Source organism: Oncorhynchus keta, chromosome 23 (genome assembly GCF_023373465.1).
Source record: "Oncorhynchus keta strain PuntledgeMale-10-30-2019 chromosome 23, Oket_V2, whole genome shotgun sequence".
NCBI classification, from domain to species: Eukaryota; Metazoa; Chordata; class Actinopteri; order Salmoniformes; family Salmonidae; genus Oncorhynchus; species Oncorhynchus keta.
The window spans coordinates 46018126-46039730 of NC_068443.1; the positions used below are offsets into that span (position 1 = coordinate 46018126).

General features: G+C 42.5%; 1 protein-coding gene across 1 annotated transcript in view; it reads right to left on the reverse strand.

Annotated features, from left to right (window-relative positions):
• The window catches only part of stard3nl (STARD3 N-terminal like), a 33248-nt gene extending 23440 nt beyond the window's left edge, over window positions 1-9808 (reverse strand). The window contains exons 1-2 of the mRNA XM_052477335.1: window positions 9627-9808; window positions 3041-3511 (exon numbers count right to left, since the gene is read on the reverse strand). Of these exons, the coding sequence (XP_052333295.1) occupies window positions 3041-3235 (195 nt within the window). The 5' untranslated portion in view covers window positions 3236-3511; window positions 9627-9808. The remainder of the gene's footprint in view (window positions 1-3040; window positions 3512-9626) is intronic.
• Between the last annotated feature and the right edge of the window lie 11797 nt (window positions 9809-21605).

Genomic DNA, 21605 nt, shown 5'->3' on the forward strand with positions numbered 1-21605 from the left:
GACACGGTAGTGATGACACCATAGGCCTTGTTGATCTCTGCACCAGATAGGATGCTCTTGCCAACATATTTGGGGTCCAACATGTATGCTGCGGTGTGTATGGGCTTCAGGCAGAAGTCTTCATGCTTTTTGATGTATTTCAGAACTGCGGGTTCCTCTGCTTGGAGAAACAGTGAAGTGGGCAGGGCAGTACGGATTTCTTACATCTGCAAGCAGAGTCTGAACATCAGACAGGATGGCATTGTCTCCCTCAATCCGTGCAATGGCTACTGCTACAGATTTCAGGCTGCTTACCACTCTCTCCCAAAATATAACATCCAGGAGGATCTTCTTGATGGTTCTGTCCATATTGGCAGACTGTGATATGGCCATTTCTTGGAGAGACTCTTTCCCCTCCAGAAGACTGTCAAACATGATAACAACACCATCCCAACGGGTGTTGTTGGGCAGCTTCAAGGTGGTGCTATAATTATTCTCACTCTCCTTGGTGAGGTAGATTGCTGCTATAACTTAATGACCCTTCACACACCTAACCATTTCCTTGGCTCGTTTGTAAGTGTGTCCATTGTTTTCAGTGCAATGATGTCCTTGAGGAGCAGATTCAATGCATGAGTAGCACAGCCAAAGGGTGTGATGTGAGGGTAGGACTCCTCCACTTTAGACCACGCAGCCTTCATGGTCAAAGCATTGTCTGTCACCAGTGCAAATACCTTATGTGGTCCAAGGTCATTGATGACTGCCTTCAGCTCATCTGCAATGTAGAGACATTTGTGTCTGTTGTCCACAGTGTCTGTGCTCCACAGTGTCTGTGCTCTTGTACTGGTTGAGGGGTGGAGACTTAGAACATTCAGCCACCCATCAGAGATGATTGCAATGTGATTTGCTTGACCTTCACTTGAACTCTGCATCCAGCAAATTAGTAGATAAAGCATGTCTGGTTGGAGGGGTGTATGCTGGGTGAAGAACATTCAGAAATCTATTCCAATACACATTGCCATAGCTTTGATTGGACTGATCATGTCAAAATCAAAATCTTAGCATCTAACTAGACAAGCAGTTATTATGAATCACATTGACAATCTACTGGCAAATCCTTTTCAATTATTAATAAAACATATCGGTGCTCATCGGCCATTGGACATAAATATTACACAACAAGGCGGAAATTGCTAATTCAACCATGCGTGGTTAGGAAGGAATCAATGGCTAACTGACACAAAGCAATCACTATTTTGCTTCCCGTATGCCATTTGGTGGAGAGGGTGTGTGACACAAAGCAATCACTGTGTGTGGTCCAAGTCTATGTTCAGACTGAAAATGTCTCTTTTCCAAGCTTAAAAAGGATAAACATTCACACGCAACACCATGGGCCAGAAAAAGTTGAATACATTAGCCTGATCACTGATGACTTGACATCCTATAAGGAGGAGGTCAGTGACCTGGCAGTGTTGTGGACTACAGAAAAAGTAGGGCCAAGCACACCCCAATTCACATGAATGAGTGGGTTGGCAGCATCAAGTTCCTCAGTGTCCACATCACGAAGGACCTATTATGGTCCAAACACACCAACAGGGCACAACACCTCTTCCCCATCAGGAGGCTGAAAGAGTCGGCATGGGCCCTAAGATCCACAATAAGTTAAACAGCTGCACCATTGAAAGCATCTTGACTGGCTGCATCGACACTTGTTATGGCAACTGCTTGGCATCCGTAAGGCGCTACTACAGAGGCTAGTGCATATGGCCCAGTACATCACTGGAGCCGAGCTCCCTGCATCCGTAAGGCGCTACTACAGAGGCTAGTGAATATGGCCCAGTACGTCACTGGAGCCGAGCTCCCTGCATCCGTAAGGCGCTACTACAGAGGGTAGTGCATATGGCCCAGTACATCACTGGAGCCGAGCTCCCTGCACCCGTAAGGCGCTACTACAGAGGCTAGTGCATATGGCCCAGTACATCACTGGAGCCGAGCTCCCTGCATCCGTAAGGCGCTACTACAGAGGCTAGTGCATATGGCCCAGTACATCACTGGAGCCGAGCTCCCTGCATCCGTAAGGCGCTACTACAGAGGCTAGTGCATATGGCCCAGTACATCACTGGAGCCGAGCTCCCTGCATCCGTAAGGCGCTACTACAGAGGCTAGTGCATATGGCCCAGTACATCACTGGAGCCGAGCTCCCTGCATCCGTAAGGCGCTACTACAGAGGGTAGTGCATATGGCCCAGTACGTCACTGGAGCCGAGCTCCCTGCATCCGTAAGGCGCTACTACAGAGGGTAGTGCATATGGCCCAGTACATCACTGGAGCCGAGCTCCCTGCATCCGTAAGGCGCTACTACAGAGGCTAGTGCATATGGCCCAGTACATCACTGGAGCCGAGCTCCCTGCATCCGTAAGGCGCTACTACAGAGGCTAGTGCATACGGCCCAGTACATCACTGGAGCCGAGCTCCCTGCATCCGTAAGGCGCTACTACAGAGGCTAGTGCATACGGCCCAGTACATCACTGGAGCCGAGCTCCCTGCATCCGTAAGGCGCTACTACAGAGGCTAGTGCATATGGCCCAGTACATCACTGGAGCCGAGCTCCCTGCATCCGTAAGGCGCTACTACAGAGGCTAGTGAATATGGCCCAGTACATCACTGGAGCCGAGCTCCCTGCATCCGTAAGGCGCTACTACAGAGGCTAGTGAATATGGCACCGTAACTCACTGTACCCAAAGGCTCCTAAAGAGTGTTAACCCCAATGCCATAAGACTGCTGAACAGTTAATCAAATGGCCACCCGGCCTATTTGCACGGACTCTCTTGGACCGACTCTATGCACGCTCACTAAACTATACCCACACACACGCGCGCTCATTTGAGATCAGCTGTGCAGGTGATTTTAGTGTGTTTTGATGGTTTAAGGAGAGAAGTGAAGTTAACAGGAGCGATTCATTATAATGGACTGAAAACCCTCATGGCAAGAGTTTGCACATGTCCAGACTGCACTTAACAGGAGTTTGTATTCACTTTCATGATGCATTAAAAAAAACAACTTACATTGAGCTCAATGATCCAGAGCAAGGTGATGAAGAGGAGGTCGAAGGTGACAAAGAGGCAGAATGTCCTCCTGACATCGGAGATGCACTTCTTCTCTATCGCCTCATAAGACTCTATGCGGGCCAAGAGAGGTGTGGTGTTTATGCCCCGAAGGGTGTTTCTCGAGTCCACGCTGCTACCACTTATGCTCTCCATAACTGGCCACGCCTTTCACTCTGGACTGGGTCCACCCACTAATGAAGCGTCAGTCAGCTACTTGGTTGCTCCTCCAGTCACAGCCAATGACAGTAAAGGCCGAGGAGCTTTGGCAACGCCCACCACTCAAGAGGTGTGCCCAAACCTGCTGCTTGCAGGTATTGGCCCCGTCGACTGGTCAGAAGAAGGCCCGCCTACTTATCACATCCAGTGACGATCACTGCGGATGGATGTCAGATGGATGTCAGATGGATGTCAGATGCATCCCTGCCTCAGCTGAAAAAGAGAAAAGCCAGGCCTTCAGTAAATGCGGTTTACATTTCACATCAAGGAAAGGGTCAATTCGATTTGCTTGCCTGCTTTTACTTCAAATGCAGGCCCGTAGACCTATTTGCAGCACTGCCATTTACTTTAGTATATTACCCCATGTAAAATAACACTTGAAAACAGAGCCATCTATTTACATCTATGGCTCTGCTTAACCTTTCATCCTCATTACTTGCATTAAAAGCCTCCCTCAAGTGTGACTGAATTGTACATAACATATTTAACTATTGCTGTACATATATTCTTCAGATATACTACAGATTCTATCCATACATCCCAGCACAAATACTGTACATGCACTGCATTCGGAAAATATTCAGACCCCTTGACTTTATCCACATTTTGTTACATTACAGCCTTATTCTAAAATTGATTAAGTGCATTTTTCCCCTCATCAATTTATACACAATACCCTGTAATGACAAAGCATAAACTTGTTTTTAGAGATGTTTGCAAATGTATAAAAATAATTTAAAATATACCTTATTTACATAAGTATTCAGACCCTTTGCTATGAGCCTCGAAATTGAGCTCAGGTGCATCCTGTCTCCATCGATCATCCTTGAGATGTTTCTACAACTTGATCCACCTGTGGTAAATTCAATTGATTGGACATGCTTTGGAAAGGCACCTGTCACCTGTCTATATAAAGGTCCCACAGTTGACAGTGCATGTCAGAACAAAAACCAAGCCATGAGGTTGAAGGAATTGTCCGTAGAGCTCCGAGACAGGATTTTGTCGAGGCACAGATCTGGGGAAGGGTACCAAAAAATGTCTGCAGCATAGAAGGTTACCAAGAACAAAGTGGCCTCCATCATTCTTAAATTGAAGAACTTTGGAACCACCAAGACTCTTCCTAGAGCTGGCTGCCCGGGCAAACCCAGCAATTGGGGGAGTAGGGCCTTGGTCAAGGAGGTGGCCAAGAACCCGATGGTCACTGACAGAGCTGGGGACTGGGGATGGGAGAACCTTCCAGAAAGACAACCATCTCTGCAGCATTCCACTAACCAGGCCTTTATGGTAGAGTGGCCAGATGGAAGCCACTCTTAAGTTAAAAGCACATGACAGCCTGCTTGGATTCTCTGGTCTGATGAAACCAACATTGAACTCTTTGTCCTGAATACCAAGCGTCACGTCTAGAGGAAACCTAGCACCATCCCTAAGGTGGTGGCAGCATCGACTAGTCAGGATTGAGGGAAATGTGAACGGAGAAAGTACAGAGGGATCCTTGAGGGATCCTTGATGAAAACCTACTCCAGAGCACTCTGGACCTCAGACTGGGGCGGAGGTTCACCTTCCAACAGGATGACGACCCTAAGCACACAGCCAAGACAAAGCAGGAGTGGCTTCGGGACAAGTCTCTGAATGTCCTTGAGTGGCCCAGCCAGACCCCGGACTTAAACCAGCAACGCTCCCTATCCAACCTGACAGAGCTTGAGAGGATCTGCAGAGAAGAATTGGGAGAAACTCCCCAAATACAGGTGTGCCAAGGTTGTAGCGTCATACCCAAGAAGACTCTAGGCTGTAATCGCTGCCAAAGGTGATTCAACAAAGTACTTAGCAAAGGGTCTGAAATATGTAAATGTGATATTTCCAAAAACCTGTTTGTTCCGTCATTATCTGGAAAAAGTCAAGGAGTCTGAATACTTTCTGAATGCACTGTAGATGGGAGGGGAAATAGAGCAGCTGAAGGATGGGATTAAAAAGAACTACTGTAAAATATGTATCCGTAAAATGTATATTGTGTGTATAAGCTGGAAGGAGAAGCCTAACTGTTGTTTTCCATTAGTTTACTCCAATTAGTGGTGGGGTTAGGGGAACATAATAATGTCAAATATATTTTCCTTTATGTTCCCCTAACCCCATCATGATGCAGACAATTACATTGATGGAAGCTACAATCTATATGCCATATTAAAGCTGATACAGCTCCCCAAAACATAGGCAGAACCTGCTTCCCTGTTTGGCGATGTCGTTGATGTTAGCTCGCTAAGCTCATGCACAGAAACATATCATAGGGTCTAACGGTCATCAAATCAAAAGGCACTCCTTCGATATAAAGTTGTTTTTCACAAAAATGAAAACGAGTTTCACTTTCAAGAGGTTGGAGTAATAACATGTTCAAATAGTTAACACATTAGCTTGAATCTTTGTGTTTGGGTTCAGAGAAAATTAACAAGGAAGGATTTTTCACTTCTCAAACCCTAGCCTGGGCCTTATCTTATAAAAAACAATCCATCATAATCACTAGTTAACTACACATGGTTAATGATATTACTAGTTTATCCATCTGTCCTACGTTGCGCCAACGGGTACCTAACCATAAACATCAATGCCTTTCTTAAAATCAACAAGTATATATTTTTAAAACCTGCATATTTAGTTCATATTGCCTGCTAACATTAATTTCTTTCGACTAGGTAAATTGCAACAGACTCAGGGTATATGCAGCAGTTCGGGCCGCCTGGCTCGTTGCGAACAGTGTGAAGACTATTCCTTCCTAACAAAGACAGCCAACTTCACCAAACGGGGGATGATTTAACAAAAGCGCATTTGTGAAAAAAGCGCAATCGTTGCACGACTGTACCTAACCATAAACACCAATGCCTTTCTTAAAATCAATACACAGAAGTATATATTTTTAAACCTGCATATTTAGCTAAAAGAAATCCAGGTTCGCAAGCAATATTAACCAGGTGAATTTGTGTCACTTCTCTTGGGTTCATTTCACGCAGAGTCGGGGTGTATGCAACAGTTTGGGCGGCCTGGCTTGTTACGAACTAATTTGCCAGAATTTTACGTAATTAAGGTTTTACAATGTAACAGCAATATTTAGACTTAGGATGCCACCCATTAGATAAAATACGGAACGGTTCCGTATTTCACTGAAAGAATAAACGTCTTGTTTTCGAGATGATAGTTTCAGGGGTGGAGCATATTAATGACCAAAGGCTCGTATTTCTGTGTTATTATGTTATAATTAAGTCCATGATTTGATAGAGCAGTCTGACTGAGCGATGGTAGGCAGCAGCAGGCTCGTAAGCAATCTTTCAAAAAGCACTTTCGTGCGTTTTGCCAGCAGCTCTTCGCAATGCTTCAAGCATTGAGCTGTTAATGACTTCAAGCCTATCAGCTCCCGAGATTAGGCTGGTGTAATCGATGTGAAATGTCTAGCTAGTTAGCTGGGTGTGCGCTAATAGCGTTTCAAACGTCACTCACTCTGAGACTTGGAGTAGTTGTTCCCCCCTTGCTCTGCAAGGGCCACGGCTTTTGTGGAACGATGGGTAAACGAGGGTGGCTGTTGTCGATGTGTTCCTGGTTCGAGCCCAGGTAGGGGCGAGGAGGGGGACGGAAGCTATACTGTTACACTGACAATACTAAAGTGCCACTAAACCCTGAAACTCAACTAAATCTTGTAATAAATAATGTGGAAATTTAGCAATACTAAACTGCTGGAGTAACTCTGGATTGTAAACTGTCATGATCAAAACATGTTGATATAACAGTAGATAAGATGGTGAGATGTATGTCCGTAATACTTCTCACCCCCCTTTAAGATTTAGATGCACTATTGTAAAGTGACTGTTCTACTGGATGTCATAAGGTGAATGCACCAATTTGTAAGTCGCTCTGGATAAGAGCGTCTGCTAAATGACTTAAATGTAAATGTAAATGTAATAAAGCACAACAAGGCAGGTCCTACAGGCCCTAGTTTCTACCTTCGTAACAGCACTATCAACAAGGCAGGTCCTACAGGCCCTAGTTTCTACCTTCGTAACAGCACTATCAACAAGGCAGGTCCTACAGGCCCTAGTTTCTACCTTCGTAACAGCACTATCAACAAGGCTGGTCCAAGAAGGCCCTAGTTTCTACCTTCTTAACACTATCAACAAGGCAGGTCCTGCAGGCCCTAGTTGTGTTACACCTGGACTACTCTTTAGTCAATTGGTCACGTGCCACAAAATAGAACAGAGCAGCACAGAGATCTATAGTTAATAATATGCATGTCAATCTCTCCTGGCTGAAAGTGGAGGAGAGATGGACTTCATCACTACTTGTATTTGTGAGAGGTATTGACATGTTGAATGCACAACTCGGACACCCATGCACAGCCCACAAGAAAAGCCAGAGGACTCTTCACAGTCCCCAAATCCCAAACTGACTATGGGAGGTGCATAGTACTACATACAGCTATGACTACATGGAACTCTATTCCACATCAAGTAACTCATGCAAGCAGTAAAATTTGATTTTAAAAAGCGATACAAATACACTTTATGGAACAGCAGGGACTGTGAAACACAGGCACAGACACATGCATACACAAACACAATAACATATGCACTATACACACACAGGTACACATTATTTTGTGTTGTATATGTGTGGTAGAGTAGGGGCCAGAGGACAAACACTTAATGTGAAATCTGTTGTGAATGTATTGTAATGTTTTTTTAAAGTTGTATAACTGCCTTAATTTTGCTGGACCCCAAGAAGAGTATCTGCTGTCTTGGCAGCAGGTAATGGGGATTCATATTAAATACAAATACAGACTGACCAGGTGAACCCAAGTGAAAGCTAGTATCCCTTATTGCTGTCATCTGTTAAATCCTCTTCAATCAGTGTAGATGAAGGGGAGGAGACAGGTCAATTCAGTATTTTTAAGCCTTGAGACATGGATTGCGTGTGGTCAACTCAGTGGGTGAATGGGTAAGACAAAAACATGTAAGTGCCTTTGAACGGGGTATGGTAGTAGATGCCAGGTGCACCGGTTTAAGTGTGTCAAAGAACTACAATGCTGCTGGGCATTTCACACTCAAGTTTCCTGTGTGTATCATGAATGATCCACCACCCAAAGGACATCCTGACAACAGTGTGAAGCATCAACGCTTTCGACAGCTTGTAGCCCGTGACCAACGAATTGATGCTGTTCTGACGCCAAAAGGGGATGTTCCTAATGTTTTGTACACTCAGTGCATGCATTATGTTTATAAATGATAGTCTAGTCGAAATATGACATTACAGTATTCAGACGTAGCCTATAAACGTCAATGGAAAAATGAGATATGCTATAGGCTATTTCGTGAGTATGAAACCATCAGTCAGAAAAGGTGAGTCATTTATTCTGCAATGATCATGGAAATTAAATTAATAGTTGGAACTAGATGTCTCCTTGATTGAGGAAAAAAAGTGCATACTATGACTTGACTGTGCGTTGTTCCACCTATGCATCTTAAGACGAATGCACTAAGTTGCTCTGGATAAGGCCAAATTACTGAAATAACGTGTAACGTTAATGCCTTTATTTTAGAATGCATCGATTTTCGCTCTTCTCTCTAACGGCAAATGTTTGCATATTATAATTTAGCTACCCGTTTTTGTTATGAATAAGCGTCATATTCAGGAACTAGGCTACTTTAGCCTCCTTGCAATGTAATACTTCAACCACTAGAAACTGTCCTAAGCATGGTCTAAGTTTGCTGGAGGACAAGCAAATTCTCACGTCTTAGTTCAGTTTTTATAAATGCCACATTTTACGTGAAAACATGCAATGCTAGCGTTAGGTTTGGGGCATATTGAGAATAGACAACGTCTATAAAACGAGGCAACGACGTGATTTGAGTTATCGCAACGCGAGACTACCGGAACTAACCACTCACTGTTGTGCTTAATGTTGCTATGCGAGTTCCTTGTCATTGGGCATTTGGCTACATTGTTGCAAGTTCTGTTCCAAATATATCAACCAATCACAAATGTGCAGTTACTTTACCTAATGCAAATTGTGGTTAGTGATATTAAATCATTATGATCCGTTAAACTGGTTAAATATATGTCCACATATGGCATCGAGTTCAGCACGACAACAACATATACAGACCCGACCGACGCTGGAGGAAAAAAACAAGACAGTCCACCGATATCTGCTCGTGAGCAGGCAGTGTTGCGCCCAAGAAAATTATTCTTCATAGGAGCAACTGTTTTCGAAACTGGGAATATTCTAATAACGACTAATGAACGTATGCAAATGACAATAGGCTGTGTTGCAGTGAAATTGTTATCTTACCTTTAATTGTATAGCTAGCTACCTGTCGTTTTCTTCTTTACACCCTGCTGTCTTTGGCATATTATGCGGAAGACTAAACTGTCAACCGAATACAGCGGAAATACTTGATTCAGTCGGACAGGAAATGGGGTGATAATGGGCGCGTTCGAGCGGATCACTTTTGTCAAGTCTCCTTCCAAAGTGTGTCGCATTAGCGCAGGGTTTCCCAAACTCGGTCCTGGGGCCCCACCTGAGTGCACGTTTTTGGCTTTTACCCTAGCACTCCCCAGCTGACTCAAATAATCAAAACTTGATGAGTTGGTTATTTGAATTAGCTATGTAGTGCCAGGACAAAAACAAAAAAGTCGTGTGTTAAAATCCATTGAATCCGTTTTATTTGGAAATTATTTAGTAAGTAATGCATAAAATCTAAGTCTAGTTGTCTTATTTTAATCAAATATGGGGGGTGGGGTGGTATCACCATTAGTAGCCACACTATGGGGCTATTTGATGTAGTCTTTTTAACTCACCTGCAATTACATTTTCTTTGTTCTTTCTTAGTAGTTCCTTTTCTATACAATCCATTATGTATAATTGCACTAGATATTGTTTGAATAATGCAAGACTTTAAAATTAAATTCGGGAGCATAGGTCACAAATAAAGCTATCCCCACTCAAATTGGAGCACAACTCATGAGCCCACCTCCAGCACTGCTCACACCTAATCCAATCCCCACCTGTGACTGAAAACAGGGGGAGATGCAATTGAAAAGCTCTCGTTAAAAATGTTTAGCTAGCTATCCAGGAATATGACATGAAATGCTGTGTAAAATTCCTAAAAGGCTATAAAGTAACGTTAACTTTAATCTATCAGTCACTAGTGGAAACATTCACAACTGCAATTAAGTTACATTACCTTTTTAATGGGGCGGCAGGGTAGCCTAGTGGTTAGAGCGTTGGACTAGTAACCGAAAGGCTGCAAGTTTGAATCCCTAAGCTGACAAGGTACAAATTTGTCGTTCTGCCCCTGAACAGGCAGTTCACCCACTGTTCCTAGGCCGTCATTGAAAATAAGAATTTGTTCTTAACTGACTTGCCTAGTTAAATAAAGGTAAAATAAAAAAAAATATTGTAATGACATGGCTAGATCATAAATTAACAAATGTCCAGACCGAGGGATTGAGTTTACGAATTCCTGTTTTATTAACCCAACTCAACACGGGTGTAGCCCACGCGAAATAAACCAAGGATAACAGTATAAAACAACTGTCACCATCTCTTGTTAAGAAAAAAAGTAAGAGAATGGCTAAGCATGGTCTTAAAACTTGCGGTGCTCCACCCCCCGCCGCTCCACCAACACAACAAACGAACAGCATAACTCATAACACACAGCTGTTTCTGCGGATCGCCACAGTATTCTATCTCAGACAATCTGGTAGTGAGGTTGCTAGCTAACGCTCCTAGCAGCTTATGCTAACTAGCTAGCTGGCTAGCAGTGAAGTTGCCAGCTACCAAGTTAGCATAAACTAGCCCTAACTTGGTTAGTCATTGTCTAATGGCAGGTAGAAACACATTCATAACCATGAAGGGGTAACCAGCCCCCAGGGGCCAGTTACCCCATAGGGAGGGGGGGAGTTGCCCCCAACACACTCATGCAACATATTACTAGTTTACAACAACAAAAATCAAAATTTTTCTCTCTAAACAAGTGGATTATTTATCTTAATGCTTTCCTACTTGTATATTTAAAAAACAATTATAGATCTAACTTCATTGGAATATGTCTTCAACTTTTTCAATTACAAAAAATGTGATATACTTACCAAAAATGTGTTTTGTTGAAACATCTCCAAAAGTTGTGATGACACAGAGTAAATTTTTTGTTGAGTAAGACCAGTGGCAGCCACAGAAAGTTTTGGGGAAATAATTTGATGACATCTTGTGGTCTTTATGTGAATTACGGGGGAGGCGGGGCTGTTACCCCAGGGGGCTAGTTACCCCCTAGTACCCTACAATGTACACATATATACTTACAGTTCTGCGTGTGTGATATGGAGGTTGGACACTTGTTATTTCGACATTACAAAGAAAAATGTTTGTAAACAACTGCAACACCTCCATGTTGCACTGAGCCTTCCTGTTGGAAAACTACGTGTCCGACTTTCAGCTGTCGCAGATGCACCTCCCCCGACTTCACTCCTGGACTTTCGTCTACAGTCTGTTGTGTTCACCTTATTACTCAAACGAGCCCAATATTTCGACCTTGTGTGGGCTTATGGGATATGTAGTCTAATAGTAAATGTATCTTTTTTGGCCAAGTAGGTTTTTCTTTATGAGATTATCCATATCTTTATCATTGTGCATAAAAAATGAGCCACTATTGGAGAAAAAGTAGGACAACATTTGACAGTCAAATTGGATACGAAGGAAAAAGGAACAAACAGGAGGTGGAGAGAGAGTGATGATGGAGGAGAAGAGCAAGGAGACATTCATTAGATCCCAATCTATGGATTTCACGTGACTGGGAATACATCATAGTGAAACACGAGGTGATGGTGGCGGATGAATGGCACAACAATAGGGCCTCAGGAGCTCATCACGGTATCTCTGTGCATTCAAATTGCCATCGATAAAATGCAATTGTGTTAGTTGTCCATAGCTTATGCCTACCTTATATTATAACCCCACCGCCACCATGGGGCACTCTGTTGAAAATGTTGACATTGGAAAACCGCTCGCCCACACAACGCCATACACGTAGTCTGTGGTTGTGAGGCTGGTCGACGTACTGCCAAAATCTCTAAAAACGACGGAGGCGGCTTATGGTAGAGAAATTCATATGAAATTCTCTGGCAACAGCTCTGGGGGACATTCCTGCATGCCAATTGCACGCTCCCTAAAAAGAAGGGCAGGTTGAGACAAGCTCTGTAAACTCCTTAGGTGGTGGGCCTTAGCAAGCTACTGTATCTAATTTAGAAAAAAATGTGAAATTACTTACATTTATGTTTGCTAGCTGGACAGGCAAATGCATGTACTACACTGTACTATCCATGTAACTATCTCTGCTGATCACATAATCCCGTTATAGAAACGTGATGCCATTAATGCAAGATGTAAACACAGCAACCTTAGTAATGTAGCTAGCTTGCTAGTTAGCTAGCTCGTTACAATGAGTTGATCTGTTACTAGCTAGCAGGAGCAGATGACATGCTAGCTATAAAGTTATTTTGGGACAAGGAGCGTTTTAGCTTTCACTAATAATTCAGGACTACAAAAATCTAAAGGACAAGTGGTGTAAATCTAATACGGTCATCAAGGCAGGACACACTCATTTCATTCATACTGACAAATAAGAAATGCCACATTATCCCTGTCAATAGTTGGAGTAGGATGATTGCAGAGCACCCTGCCTCAGACTGTCAGGATGTTCATTTTCTAGCTCACAAACTACTTTGCTGTGATTATTTATTTTATTCATTCTTGTCTCTCACTTTTGTCGTGGAAATAATCATCAATAATGAGGAGAGACAAGGTCAATCACCAATCAGGATATAGCTTTATTCAAAATGTATTAATAAAACAGATTAATTATTGCAATAATGAAGCTGGTCGACGAACCACCCTTAGATGGTTCGTCGTGGGCCCAACGAGGGATTTGAACCACAGCATTTTATAGTAAAGTTCATCCTCCTGACAAATGTATGGAATGGGTCAAAAGGTTTTAAAAATATATATTACACCCATACGGTCATAGGAAAATGGACAAGACAGCCTACTCTTATTCAAACGCCCTCTCCTTCTTCCTGTTGGTCCAACTCACAAACATGGCTATGAACTCTAAACTTCATCAGAATTATCAGTATTATAAATCACCTTCAAATCAGTATTATTACAAATTACCTTAAATTCATCATCTGAATGGCATTCCCTTCAGGGCGATCAAACCACACTGGAAAGTCAGGGCAGAGGTCAGAGGTCATACAAACCCTTCAAAGAAGTGTTTCTTACTAAATTAGACAAATGAATGAAAAACAGTCAAATATTTCATACATATCGTATCCCAGGTGTACAGTAAGTTTCCAGTACATTTCCTATCCAATTAAAAGATTAAAAAATCCATGTGTGTGTCCCTTTAAGATACCTCGGCACAAACGCATATTCATAACCGGTAAACTAATAATTGCAACCTGTTGCATTAATTTATTCAAAATATAAACCTGCTATTATTAGAATTCATTAGATTTAGGTAAATGTCCCATCTGATTAGACCACAGGTAATAAAACAAACACAACTCTCACACCCTTGGTGTTAGGGCCAGTATTTTTATTTTTGGGGAAAAAAAACGTTTCCGTTTTAAACGGGATATTTTGTCAGGAAAGATGCTAGAATATAATTGACAGCTTTGGATAGAAAACACTCTAACGTTTCCAGAACTGTAAAGATATTGTCTGTGAGTATAACAGAACTGATGTTGCAGGCGAAAGCCTGAGAAAAATCCAATCCGGAAGTGCCCCAGGTTTTGAAAGCGCTGCATTCCAATGACTCCCTATACTCCCAAGGTGTCTACAGCATCGTGACGTAGTTTTACGCATTCCTGTTGAAGAATAGCCGTAGGCGGCCACATTGCGTAAGTGGTCACATGGTGGCTCCGAGAGAGATTCTTGTGTACTCCAATCGGTCCTAGTGATGGATATATTATCGAATAGATATTAGAAAAAAACCTTGAGGATGGATTCTAAACAACATTTGCCATGTTTCTGTCGATATTATGGAGCTAATTTGGAATATTTTTCAGCTGTTGTGGTGACCGCAATTTCTCGCGATTTCTCAGCCAAATGTGAAGAACAAATGGAACTATTTCAACTACAAAAATAATATTTTGGGAAAAAATTAACTTTGGCTGTCTACCTGGGAGTCTCCTGAGTGAAAACATCCCGAAGTTCATCAAAGGTAAACGATTTAATTTGATTGCTTTTCTGAATTCCGTGACAAGGTTGCCTGCTGCTAGCAAGGCATAATGCTATGCTAGGCTATGATAAACTTAAACAAATGCTTGTCTAGCGTTGGCTGTAAAGCATATTTTGAAAATCTGAGATGACAGGGTGATTAACAAAAGGCTAAGCTGTGTTCCAATATATTTCACTTGTGATTTTCATGAATAGGAAGATTTTCTAGGAAGATTTATGTCCGTTGTGTTATGCTAATTAGTGTCAGATGATGACAATGGTCCCGTTCACGGGCTGGGGTGTCACTACAGGTTAAACTCGATCTGAACTGTCCAATGGAGACAAGAAAGTCTCATTTCAAGATGGCCTAAAGGCTATTCCATGAGCTGTGGGCATACAAACTAAAAGCATTTTCCCCCAGGTCAGTGGAGACCCGCGGGACCTCCAGAACCAGCCAGAGCAGAGACTGGGTCTAAAAATGGCTGGATCTCCAGTTAATAAGTGACCTGAAGTCGTCTCCGAAGAACCGCTTTATATACAAAAAGTTGACAATGCTGGGCCCTTCTGGTAGTCAGAGACTCCAACAGAACTATTGTATACAAAATGCAGTGATGTAACAAAAATGTTCCCCAGTGATAAAACCCCCAGTGCTGTCTACCATTCTGGTAATCAGAACATTTAGACTGCCCCAGTGATAAAACCCCCAGTGCTGTCTACCATTCTGGTAATCAGAACATTTAGACTGCCCCAGTGATAAAACCCCCAGTGCTGTCTACCATTCTGGTAATCAGAACATTTAGACTGCCCCAGTGATAAAACCCCCAGTGCTGTCTACCATTCTGGTAATCAGAACATTTAGACTGCCCCAGTGATAAAACCCCCAGTGCTGTCTACCATTCTGGTAATCAGAACATTTAGACTGCCCCAGTGATAAAACCCCCAGTGCTGTCTACCATTCTGGTAATCAGAACATTTAGACTGCCCCAGTGATAAAACCCCAGTGCTGTCTACCATTCTGGTAATCAGAACATTTAGACTGCCCCAGTGCTGTCTACCATTCTGGTAATCAGAACATTTAGACTGCCCCAGTGCTGTCTACCATTCTGGTAATCAGAACATTTAGACTGCCCCAGTGATAAAACCCCCAGTGCTGTCTACCATTCTGGTAATCAGAACATTTAGACTGCCCCAGTGATAAAACCCCCAGTGCTGTCTACCATTCTGGTAATCAGAACATTTAGACTGCCCCAGTGATAAAACCCCAGTGCTGTCTACCATTCTGGTAATCAGAACATTTAGACTGATTCAAAAGGTTTTAAAGCAGAGGTTCAGAACATTTAGACTGATTCAAAAGGTTTTAAAGCAGAGGTTCAGGACATTTAGACTGCCCCAGTGATAAAACCCCAGTGCTGTCTACCATTCTGGTAATCAGAACATTTTAAAGCAGAGGTTGCTGCAGGCATTTAGATAATATCACCGTAATCAAGTACTGAGTGAAGCGTTGCTTGAAAAATATTCCTTCTACTTTCCAAAGCGAGACCATTTTTTTAATATATATAAAAAAAACCGATCTTAATGTGTGTTTTAAAAATAGAGCTTATCATCAGTCTAAATACCCAAGTACTTATAATGGGGAACTTGCAGAGGTGAAGAGCACACCTCCCAGTACTACTAATAAAGAACAATCAATCAATACTTATCATGGGGAACTTGCACCATTTGGGATCCCTTCAATGAGGAAATATACAGGTCCTCAGGGTCAATATTATGAGACAAAGAGAACAACAAACTTGGTTAATTAGCATTTAGCAGTAGTTTTCGATCAATATGAGATTTTTTGAATTACGTCAAACCCATGCTGAAGGTCATGAATGGCCTGCTGTACTGAGGAGGCACAGGACTAAATGACTGTATCATCCGCATGGAGATGAATGTTACAGATTTGAACAGATACACTAATATTATTTATATAAAATAGTGGAGAGAACAGGGCCCAAAATCGAGGCCTGCGGCACACCTTTCAAAACATTAAGGAAACTAGATTTGAAACCATCAGTAAGCACACACTGTTTCCTTTCCGTTCGATAGTTCTTGAACCAATTGCAAGATGGCTGATCTAGGCGTATTTCAGAAAAACCTTTGAACAAGTAAGAAATGGTCAGCCGTATCAAATGCCTTTCGACAGGTCACTAAATAAGGCAGCACGATGATTTGTATGGTCTAAACTAAACAACATAGCACATCATCTAAGTGGCGTGGCTGAAACAGTGTCATGTGGGAGATCTTAAAGCAGATTGGTGCTCATTAAAAAGAATAGAATGAAAAGTTTAAAAGTTCTAAGCCGAGTTAGCTAGGGACTCTAAAACTTTAGCAAGGCAAGATCTGTAGTTATCCAAGTCAGAAGGATCTCCACCTCTGTGTAGGGGGAGGACATGAGCAGTTTTCAAGATCTTAGGGATAAACCCAAGAAATAACCTCAAGTTAAACATATAGGTTAATCAAATGGTTGAAATGAAAATCAGGATGTGTATCTGGGAATGTATTGCTCTCTGCAACCTGGCTTGAGGTGAGTAAAGAACTCCCTCTGCTGGAATTAAAGTTTTATATAATAAAAAATAAACGTCCTCTCACTGTCAACTGCATTTATTTTCAGCAAACTTAACGTGTAAATATTTGTATGAACATAACAAGATTCAACAACAGACATAAACTTAAAAAAAGTTCCACAGAAATGTGACTAACAGAAATGGAATAATGTGTCCTTGAACAAAGGGGGGGTTAAAATCAAAAGTAATAGTCAGTATCTGGTGTGGCCACCAGCTGCATTAAGTACTGCAGAGCATCTCCTCCTCATGGACTGCACCAGGTTTGCCAGTTCTTGCTGTGAGATGTTACCCCACTCTTCCACCAAGGCACCTGCAAGTTCCCGGACATTTCTAGGGGGAATGGCCCTAGACCTCAACCTCCGATCCAAAAGGTCCCAGACGTGCTCAATGGGATTGAGATCTGGGCTCTTCTCTGGCCATGGCAGAACACTGACATTACTGTCTTGCAGGAAATCATGCACAGAACGAGCAGTATGGCTGGTGGAATTGTCATGCTGGAGGGTCATGTCAGGATGAGCCTGCAGGAAGGGTACCATATGAAGGAGGAGGATGCAACCTCTCCCTGTAATGCACAGCGTTGAGACTGCCTGCAATGACAACAAGCTCAGTCCAATGATGCTGTGACACACCGCCCCAGACCATGACGGATCCTCCACCTCCAAATCGATCCTGCTCCAGAGTACAGACCTCGGTGTCACGCTCATTCCTTCGGCGATAAACGCGAACCCGACCATCACCCCTGGTGAGACAAAACACGTGACTTGTCAGTGAAGAGCACTTTTTGCCAGTCCTGTCTGGTCCAGCGACGGTGGGATTGTGCCCATAGGCGACGCTGTTGTCGGTGATGTCTGGTAAGGACCTGCCTTACAACAGACCTACAAGCCCTCAGTCCAGCCTCTCTCAGCCTATTGCAGACAGTCTGAGCACTGATGGAGGATTGTGCGTTCCTGGTGTAACTCAGGCAGTTGTTGTTGCCATCCTGTACCTGTCCTGCAGGTGTGATGTTCAGATGTACCAATCCTGTGCAGGTGTTGTTACACGTGGACTGCCACTACGAGGACAATCAGCTCTCCGTCCTGTCTCCCTGTAGCGCTGCCTTAGGCGTATCACAGTACAGACATTGCAATTCATTGCCCTGGCCACATCTGCAGTCCTCATGCCTCCTTGCAGCATGTCTAAGGCACATTCACGCAGATGAGCAGGGACTATTGGCATCTTTCTTTTGCTGTTTTTCCAGAGTCAGTAGAAATGCCTCTTTGGTGTCCTAAGTTTTCATATCTCTGACCTTAATTGCCTACCATCTGTAAGCTGTTAGTGTCTTAACGACCGATCCACAGGTGCATGTTTATGAATTGTTTATGGTTTATTGAACAAGCATTGGAAACAGTGTTTAAACCCTTTACAACGAAGATCTGTGAAGTTATTTGTATTTTTACGAATTATCTTTGAAAGACAGGGTCCTGAAAAAGGGACGTTTTCTTTTTTTGCTGAGTTTAGTAGGTACACTGAGGCAGTGGTTATTAAAAGCACCACAAATGTCCATCTTATCTGTTATGGGACCAGAGACTGTCATAACCTGTTGGGGTAATGAGGGGATGGAGTTTTGTTTGAGACTGGACTACCTTCCAGAAGGCAGCTGGATTCCCACCTCGGATGCACAGTTCAAGAAGTATGTCTATTTTGATTTTCTAACCAGGGATCGACATCTATTTCTAAAGGACTGTCAGTCTGACTTAAAATCAGTCAGCCTTAGCCCAAGCTACATTTCTGTCCGTAACTTTCTCTGATACTTCATGAGTTGGTTCAGTTATCATCTGAGTTAGATTTAGCTCAATGTAGATATTTTTCAGCATATCAGAAGCTGCCATCAACCAATCAGGATTAAGATCACCCAAAATTAATAATTCCGATTTAGCATAGTTAGATAGCAAGTCAGACATTTGGCTAAGAGCTTTTGTTGTTGAGGCGGAGGGAGGGCGATAAATTCCCACTAGCGTAAATTGTTATTATTATTACCAAGGCCACGATTTAGGACTAGACATTCAACTTGCTACAGAAACATTTCAATTGTTGTTTGTAAATATGGCGACACCTCCACCTCCGCTAACTCTGTCAGATCTATAAATATTATAACCAGTCAGATACATCAGTTTTCTGTACTGTCTTATTTAGCCAGATATTACAATAATGTCCATGTTGGTTTAAGAGGCCAGAATTATAATAACATCCATTTTCGATATCAAACTTCTGGCATTTACATGAATTAGTCCAATGCCATGGGATTTCAGATCAGACAGAGTCTAATACAAGCATACCATAATCGGTAGGTAACCCCTTATTTGAAAATACCATAGGGCTAGCTTGAATTGGTATAGATTCCAGATTGTCTAGAATTGTACAATTGGGACTTTGCTTTGAATGTGGATGTGGATTAAAACAGGTTTTCCTACTTACAAAGCATGTAGAGGTCTGTAAATTTTATCATAGGTACACTTCAACTGTGAGAGACGGAATCTAAAACAAAAAATCCAGAAAATCACATTGTATGATTTTTATAGTAATTAATTTGCATTTTATTGCATGACATAAGTATTTGATCACCTACCAACCAGTAAGAATTCCGGCTCTCACAGACCTGTTAGTTTTTCTTTAAGAAGCCCTCCTGTTCTCCACTCATTACCTGTATTAACTGCACCTGTTTGAACTACCTGTATGAAAGACACCTGTCCACACGCTCAATCAAACAGACTCCAACCTCTCCACAATGGCCAAGACCAGGGGGCTGTGTAAGGACATCAGGGATAAAAATTGTAGACCTGCACAAGGCTGAGATGGGCTACAGGACAATAAGCAAGCAGCTTGGTGAGAAGGCAACAACTGTTTGTGCAATTATTAGAAAATGGAATAAGTTCAAGATGACGATCAATCACCCTCGGTCTGGGGCTCCATGCAAGATCTCACCTCGTGGGGCATCAATGATCATGAGGAAGGTGAGGGATCAGCCCAGAACTACACGGCAGGACCTGGTCAATGACCTGAAGAGAGCTGGGACCACAGTCTCAAAGAAAACCATTAGTAACACACTACAACGTAATGGATTAAAATCCTGCAGCGCACGCAAGGTCCCCCTGCTCAAGCCAGCGCATGTCCAGGCCTGTCTGAAGTTTTCCAATGATCCAGAGGAGGAATGTGGTCTGATGAGACAAAAATATAGCTTTTTTGGTCTAAACTCCACTCGCCGTGTTTGGAGGAAGAAGAAGGATGAGTACAACCCCAAGAAGGCTGAGTGTTGGAATATATGTCTTAGGAGAAAATGTGTAAGAATTGAAGGGGCCAACAAATTTGTGTCACAAGAATGCTTTACTGTCATATACAAAAAAAATCTGTTCCTCCCTTAAGGCTTCGGCCAACCACCTATCTGTCCTCCACCTCAACACACTTATGGACCCCTCACAAATTAATTTGAAGGCAGCATACTTCCTGGGGTCCAGCACAATTAAGGCAGTTATACGGTTTTAAAAACATTACAATTCAATTCACAACAGATTTCACAACACATTATGTGTGTGCCCTCAGTCCACGACTTCACCAGCACATATCTACGACATAAAATGCACACGTGTACATGTGTGCGTATGTTATCATGTGAGTGTATCCATATGTCTGTGCCTGTGTGTCTTCACGTTCCCTGCTGTTCCATAAAGTGTATTTTTAATCTAATTGTACTGCTTGCATTAGTAACTTCATGTGGAAGTTCCATGTAGTGATGGCTCTATGTCGTACTGTACACCTCCCATGATCTGTTCTGGATTTGGGGACTGTGAAGAGACCAATTATTATTTTTACTGTGAAATAGCATTGTATCTGGTCAAACACCATTTTTCCCAAAACTTTACTAAGGGTTGGTAACAGGTTGATGTTTGGTTGGATGTTTGAACCAGTAAAGGGTGCTTTGCTATTCTTGGGTAGCAGAATGACTTTTGCTTTATTCCAGAACTGAGGGCACACACTTTCCTGTAGGCTTAGATTGAAGAGATGGCAAAAAGGAGTGGTAATATCGTCCACTATCACCCTTCAGTAATTTTCCATCCAAGTTGTCAGACCCAGGTGGCTTGTCATTGATAGACAACAATAATTGTTTCACCTCTTCCACATTCAAGTTACGGAATTCAAAATTACAACGCTTGTCTTTCATAATTTGGTCAGTTATAAATGGATGTGTAGCTTCAGAATTTGATGTTGGCATGTCATGCCTAAGTGTGCTATCCTTGTCAATGAACAAATCATTAAAGTACTTGGCAATATCAGTGGATTTTGTGATGAGTGAGCCATCTGATTCAATGAATGATGGAGCCAAGGTTGCCTTGTTGCCCCAAATTTCATTTAAGGTACTCCAAAGCTTTTTTTATTATCATTCTTTATATTATTTATCTTTGTTTCAAAGTAC